Raw genomic sequence first — 6,809 nt, forward strand, 5'->3', positions numbered from 1 at the left:
TTCCGTCCCGCTTATGGCTCTCTCGCCCTCTGCCCCAGTACGTCAACCCCGTGGCCGCCTCCCTCATCCAGAAGATGCTCCAGACGGACCCCGCTGCCCGCCCCACCATTCACGAGCTGCTGAACGAGGAGTTCTTCACTTCCGGCTACATCCCCGCCCGCCTGCCCATCACCTGCCTCACCGTCCCGCCCAGGTTTTCCCTCGCTCCCAGCAGTCTGGACCCCAGCAGCCGGAAGCCTCTCTCCGTCCTCAATAAAGGTAAAACGGGGCCTGGGCAACAGCAGGCCCCCAGGGAGGGCCTCGGCCTCAGCCGTGGGTGTGTGGCCCCCAGAGCCGGCTGTGCAGTGAGACAGGCCTTGGTCCTCCCGCGGCAAATGCCCTTCCCCTCGGCCTCTTGGGAAAGACAGACTTACCATGGCCAAACAGACCCGTCAGGCCCCAAAAGAGAGTGGACCATACGCCACACCTGGAAAATTCTTATCAGTTAAAAAAATTCTTAACACGCCTTTATGGTCCATTGAAAAAATGTGAAATTTTTCAAATACACAGAACATAGGGCAGCAGGCTCCCATGCACCTGCTGGACTCGGCCATTGTCAAGACTGTCCCGTTTGGTCGTCTCTCCTCTTCTGTTCCTTCTAAGTTCACCCCAGACGTCTTGCCATTTGACCCCTGTGAACCTCAGTGTGCGTCTCTTTAAAAGGATGGACGTTGTCTTTCAAGACCACGTGCCATCGATTAGGTTGTCATCGTTTCCAAGTCTCATAAGAGGACAGAATTAGGAAATACATAATTTGGGGGTGGGGGGACATTGAGTTTATGGTGATGTTTCCAATTCATGATTTTGAACATCTTATTTTGTTGTTATTTTAAACTTGTGAAAAGGTATGAGAATAGATACAAATCTGCTATATCCACTTTACCTAGATCCACAATTAACATTTTTTTTCCACATTTGCTTCAATTCATTCATTCATCCCTCCCTCCCTTCCTCCCTCTCTTCCTTTCTCCCTCCATTCCCTCCTCCCATCCCTCCTCCCTTCTTCCCTTTCTTCCTCCCTCCCAAACTATTTAAGAGTAAATTGTATACATCCCATCCTTTAAAATTTAATACCGCTGCATATATTTCCAAAAAACAAAGATTATTCTGCATAAGCACAGCACGGTGCACGGATGTCAGGCGCAGGGAGTTTACCGCTGACACATCCTGTCCTTCAGCGATCTTCCGCTGTGACATTGCTCCTTTTGGTAATTTGAGTATCTGATTCAAATATAACGATAGGACTTTTACTTCTCTGATTTTACATTTGTATTTCTTTTAAACTGAAAACCTTATTTCCTTACATTAATATTCATGTTTTTCAGCATGTATAAACTAGTTTTAAATGCCTTATTTTCTTACAGTTCTATTTGTCATTGGCATATATTTCACCAAAGATATATAGTTTAAAAAAAAAAAAAGATCACTTGAAGTATTTTTTTCTCTGTGTGGATATAGCACCAATTTAATATACACCAATTTACTACATAAGTTCATTTGTTTCAGTCATAATTTAGTACTGTTATTTTAAGGGTTATCTCATTTCTTTTGGTGTTAATTTTCGAAATTTCTTTTTGCGGTGATACTGGTCTTGATCACCTGCTTATGGTGGTGTCTGGTGGGTGTTGCTGCTGCGGAAGGACTGTTTTCTCCTTTGTAATTATACATGCCTTGCTGGGAGCGACTCTGAGATGGTCCTATGTCTCCCCGGACCTCTGCCCAGCGATTCGAGCACCCGTGGCGGATGTCACCCACAGCACTTGCTGCCATGGCTGATGGTGGTGTATCCCTCGCTCCTCCCGCGTTTATTAACCGGAGTCTTCTGTAAGAGAGAGCTGTCGCTTCTCTCCCACGGGCTTACGTATATGAATGTTTATTCTTTGGGCTATCATGCCATATTGGTTTTTTAAGGATTGCTTTGTTTTCTTATGGTTTTAATTTTTGGATAGAAAACATTTTTAAAAAGCTTATTATGCTGGAAATTTTCAGATTTACTCGAAAGTCGTGAGAACTCTATGATGATCCCCCAAGAAATCAGCATTTTTCAATAGTCAGCAACCTTTGCCCACATTTTTATCTACCCCACCTCCTCCCCCCTTTTCTGGCTAGAGTTTTAAGAGCAAATCTCAAATATTACTCATACTCAAGTTCTTATCGTAGCCTATAGTTTTTTAAAATTGAAATCTCTGATCTTTACATATGTTTAAGAAGAATTTCAGATTACACAAGGAGAATGAGCACATGTTGGTGGGGAAAGAATAAACATTTAAGCATAAAGAAAATGAAAATCCATGCTTCTGGCATCAGCCATAACCCATGCTGAAGTTTCAGTGTGGGTCTCTGCAGGCTCTCTCTGGTCACATAAGCAGATAAAGCAAATTTTAGGGCGGGAAACTCTCTTACGTTTTTGTTAAATGCCTGCTTAACTCGTCCTGCTGGTCTGATTTACTGAACTTCCCATTTTTCTGGCTACTGAAGACATTTTTAATTCTTGGCTTAAAGCAGGTAGCTCCGAGCTGCTGGTGTCTCCCTGAGTGACCGGTGGAGTTCTGCAGGGTCAGAGGCCTGAGTCTCTGACACTGCGTGTCCTGAAGGGCTTGGCCTGGTCCTGGAGGTGCCAGTGGGTGCCATGTGCCTGTCCTTGGAGCATGTGCACTGATAACCGGACACTGACTCAGTTTACCCAGAGCAGTGGCTGCTCAAAGAGTTTTTTTCCTAGAGCGAGTACCAGTCGTGGTGAGGGGTCCCTTGCCCCTCCCAACTTGCTGCTTTTGTGCCCAGCTAATGACCACATCCACCTTCTTCCCAGGCACCGAGAACCCCATGCCTGAGCGGCCCCGAGAGAAAGAGGAGCCAGTGGTTCGGGAGACCAGTGAGGCGGCCGACTGCCACCTTGGTGACATGCTGCAGCAACTCCACAGTGTCAACGCCTCCAAGCCCTCAGAGCGGGGGCTGGTGAGGCAAGGTGGGAGCTGCCACGGGCTGGGGGCGAGGGGTGCCGTGTGTCCGGAGAGGACAGGGAAGTCCCCCAGCAGGGCGTGCTGGCCTGTGCCGGCCCCTGTATCCAGAGGCCTAGTTCCCCCACTTTTCATAGGTGAAAACCCCACTGAGTTAGCCTGACGCCCAGGCGCTCCGGGGTCCGGCCTTTCTCCTCTCTTGACCCGTCTCTTGTCTCCCCGAGTGCCCTGCTCAGCGCGCCGCCTTCGGACACTTGCACATGCCCTCTCTTGTGTCCGATGAGTTTCTGGTTAGCCACTGAGACGGCTGGAGTGACAGACCCAGACACACTCAGCCTCAGGGCTTCGCTCACACTGTCCCCTTCTCCCAGACGCCCCTCCAGACGCCTGCTTGGCTCATGCTCTCGCTGCCCTCGAGTGTCTGTCCCCGTGTCCCCTCCATGCGCAATCCCCTGGCCTCCACTCCTCGCTCTCGTCATCCCCTATACCTGCCGAATGTTTCTCCGTAACACTGCTCACCTGACGCGATCTAAGTTTTCGTGCTGGTTTCCTGTCTTTAAAAGAAGAGGTTACTGCAGACGCCGAGCATAACATCTGGAATTGTTTATCTTCTCACAAGGTTTTAATTGCTCAAAACTAGAAAACTAGGTGATCTGTCAGCTACTGACTCGCCGTGATGGAAGCACCTTATATACTCTGTCCACGTTTATTTATGAGCTCTGTCCTTATGACCAGAATGCACGCCCGTGGAGGCTGGGTCTCTGTCATTGCTCTCTGTAGCCGTGACAGTGTCTGGCACACGCTCAGCCTCTGATTAACTGAGTCAGCGGAGCGAAGGAGTGGCACTTGGCGGCACTGCCGCTCATCTGAGCCCGGTGGCGGCACAGGCCGCTTGGCGGAGCCCAGGTGGGGTGTCGTGGTGTGGGCCGCCCAAGGGGAGAGGCTGGCGCCGACCAGTCGTCCGTCTGTTTTCGTTCCAGAGGAGGCAGAGGACCCCGCCTGCATCCCCATCTTCTGGGTCAGCAAGTGGGTGGACTATTCGGACAAGTACGGCCTCGGTAGGTCTCTTCCAGGGGGGCGGGTGGCCCAGGCGTGGCCGCGTGAGCCCCTGACTTGCTTCAGGCTCGCACCTTTCTTGGCTGCCAGCTCCTCCTCTGCTGTCTCCAGCCCAGGCCTCCCAGGGCCCCCCGCCCACTTTCTGAGCTCTCTCCACTGCCGCCAGGGTACCAGCTGTGTGACAACAGCGTGGGGGTGCTCTTCAATGACTCGACGCGCCTCATCCTCTACAACGACGGTGCCAGCCTGCAGTACATAGAGCGCGACGGCACGGAGTCCTACCTCACCGTGAACTCACACCCCAACTCCCTGATGAAGAAGGTGAGTGCCGGCTGCCCCGGGCTGGGCCACGTCGCAGTCAGTGGGGTGCTGGCCGGCCTCTGACTGAGCCCCTCCCCCCCCGCAACCAGATCACCCTCCTCAAGTATTTCCGGAACTACATGAGCGAGCACTTGCTGAAGGCGGGGGCCAACATCACGCCACGGGAGGGCGACGAGCTGGCCCGGCTACCTTACCTGCGCACCTGGTTCCGCACCCGCAGCGCCATCGTCCTGCACCTCAGCAACGGCTGCGTGCAGGTCAACTTCTTCCAGGTGGGGTCTGCGGGGAGCGGGCGGCATGGGGGAGGCCGCCTTCCAGCAGACGTTGTCCCTGCCTGCACGCCCCATGTTTATTAGCCGCCCGGCCTTCCTTCCGCTAACCGCCCTCCACCTGCCCGCACAGGACCACACCAAGCTCATCCTGTGCCCTCTGATGGCCGCTGTGACCTACATCAACGAGAAGCGGGACTTCCGCACGTACCGCCTGAGCCTCCTGGAGGAGCACGGGTGCTCCAGGGAGCTGGCCAGCCGGCTCCGCTACGCCCGCACCATGGTGGACAAGCTGCTGGGCTCGCGCTCAGCCACCAACCGCCTCAAGGCCTCCTCGTAGGCCCCTCTGGACTGCCCCTGCCCACCCACCCCCCGGACCATGGCCCGTTCTGGTTCGCGCCCACGGTGTCGGTCTTTATAGTGTGTCCCCAGCCCTGGGGGCTGGGGACAGCTCTGTCACCCTCACAGGTGGGGGCTGCTGTGTAAGTTATGGTTGTACATGCTCAGGTGTGGGTTCTGTGGTCCCCTCCCCTTCCCTGGCCCCACCGCATGAATTGTACAGAACATTGCGATTGGATTCGGGACTGTCCCCTCCTTGCCTTTATACACATTAAACACACGTGGATCTTTGTCCTCTCGTGTTCCCTGAGGGCTGCCCGGCGCCTGGGCCCTGGGCACACCTCCGCCCCAGCATCCGTCCCCGGGCTGCCAGGCCTCTGGGTCCTTTCCGACGCTGAGGCCGGCCTCAGCTCCCAGCAGCCCCCAGGCTCGAACCCCCGGCTCCCGTGGCTGGCGGGTAGTAGGGCCGGAAGAGGCTCTCGGAGGCACAGCTGCTCATGGCCTGGTGCGTGTGGAGCAGCAGCCGCGGGAAGCGGGCGGTGAAGTACTGGACGAAGCCGTCGGGGACGTAGCCCAGCGCCTGCCGCAGCTCGGCCGGGAGCTCCCTGTAGTGGTGCCTCTGCAGGGGTTAGGGCGGAGGGCTGGGTTCAGCGGCGACCAGGCCCCTAAGGGCCCCCCACGACCCCGGCCCTGGAACACACCTTGTTCCTCACGGCACGCAGTAGGTCTCGCACAGATGTCCCCTGATAGGTCCGGAACCTCCTCAGGTCTGCGGGCATGGAAGGCGTGGACAGGGCTGCCCCGCTGGGTCCCCTCGGCCCCCAGGCCCGCCCGCGCCTGGCCAGTACCTGTCTGCAGTGGCGCCGAGATGTGCTTGTGCCAGTCGCCGCGGACCACCGCAGAGCCCCCCGCCTCCAGTGCCACCACCAGGGGCGCCTGCTCGGGCTCCTTCTCCAGCCAGTCGCTGACATCCTAGGACCCCAGAGCACTCCTAAGCCTACGACCAGCTTCAGAGGCCACAAAGCCAGGAACCCACCCCGCGTCATTCCGCCCAGTCCTCCCTGGCCTATGAAGGAGGTGCTGTCACCCCCTTACAGATGAGCAAACCGAGCCCCCAGCACAAAGCCGCTGCTTGAGGTTGCACAAGTTTGAGTGGGCTCACAGGCATGGCGTGAGCAATGGGGGCCGAGAGGGACAGGCAGCTGGGCTGGGACAGTGCCGAGGCAACCCCAGTGAGGGCTTCGTGCTCCGTCTGATCTCAGATAAGGAGCCGGGCCGCCTGGCACAGGCGAGTCTCCACCCAGCTTCCCCTCTCCCTGGGGAAGTTGCACAGGACCCAAACTTGGCACGTTCTGGGGCCAGTCCCATGGTCCCCCCTGACCTGGAAGAACTGGAGCTGCTTGGCTCTGCTCCAGAAGAAGGGGTGGGCCAGCATCTGGGGGGCAGAGGGGCGCGCCTGTGGCAGCGGGCTCAGCATGGCCTCAACCAGGCTCCGGGCCACCACCTGGTCTGGAGGGAAAGAGGGTGGCTTCAGGCCCGCCCGGCCTCGTGCCTGGCTTCCCCCATGTCTGCCAGGCCAGGTCCCCTCACCATGAGCCTCTTCCTCCAGGTGGGCCAGACAGGGAGCCCCTGCAAGGATGTTGGCCTGGCGATACAGACTCTCTCCGAAGGGGTGGCCGCCTCCGGAGAGCACGTAGTAGAACACGCAGCCTGCGGAGAAGACGTCCACTGCGCTCGTCTGGGGCCAGGGAGAAGAGCGTGAGGAGGAGGTTGCTGCCTCCAGGAGGTCCGCCGGGCTAAGTTCTCCCGTGGGGGTTTGGTTCGGAGC

General features: G+C 56.4%; 2 protein-coding genes across 2 annotated transcripts in view; one reads left to right on the forward strand and one right to left on the reverse strand.

Annotated features, from left to right (window-relative positions):
• Positions 1-5,272, forward strand: part of PLK1 (polo like kinase 1) — an 11,938-nt gene extending 6,666 nt beyond the window's left edge. The window contains exons 5-9 of the mRNA XM_023520094.1: positions 2,849-3,004; positions 3,977-4,054; positions 4,219-4,373; positions 4,463-4,645; positions 4,776-5,272. Coding sequence (XP_023375862.1) covers positions 2,849-3,004; positions 3,977-4,054; positions 4,219-4,373; positions 4,463-4,645; positions 4,776-4,982 — 779 coding nt within the window. The 3' untranslated portion in view covers positions 4,983-5,272. The remainder of the gene's footprint in view (positions 1-2,848; positions 3,005-3,976; positions 4,055-4,218; positions 4,374-4,462; positions 4,646-4,775) is intronic.
• Positions 5,273-5,373: 101 nt separating this feature from the next.
• ERN2 (endoplasmic reticulum to nucleus signaling 2) overlaps positions 5,374-6,809 on the reverse strand; it is a 9,737-nt gene continuing 8,301 nt past the window's right edge. The window contains exons 11-13 of the mRNA XM_023520086.1: positions 5,830-5,953; positions 5,683-5,750; positions 5,374-5,600 (exon numbers count right to left, since the gene is read on the reverse strand). Coding sequence (XP_023375854.1) covers positions 5,388-5,600; positions 5,683-5,750; positions 5,830-5,953 — 405 coding nt within the window. The 3' untranslated portion in view covers positions 5,374-5,387. The remainder of the gene's footprint in view (positions 5,601-5,682; positions 5,751-5,829; positions 5,954-6,809) is intronic.

The sequence above is a fragment of the Pteropus vampyrus genome, unplaced genomic scaffold (genome assembly GCF_000151845.1).
Source record: "Pteropus vampyrus isolate Shadow unplaced genomic scaffold, Pvam_2.0 Scaffold247, whole genome shotgun sequence".
Classification (NCBI taxonomy): Eukaryota; Metazoa; Chordata; class Mammalia; order Chiroptera; family Pteropodidae; genus Pteropus; species Pteropus vampyrus.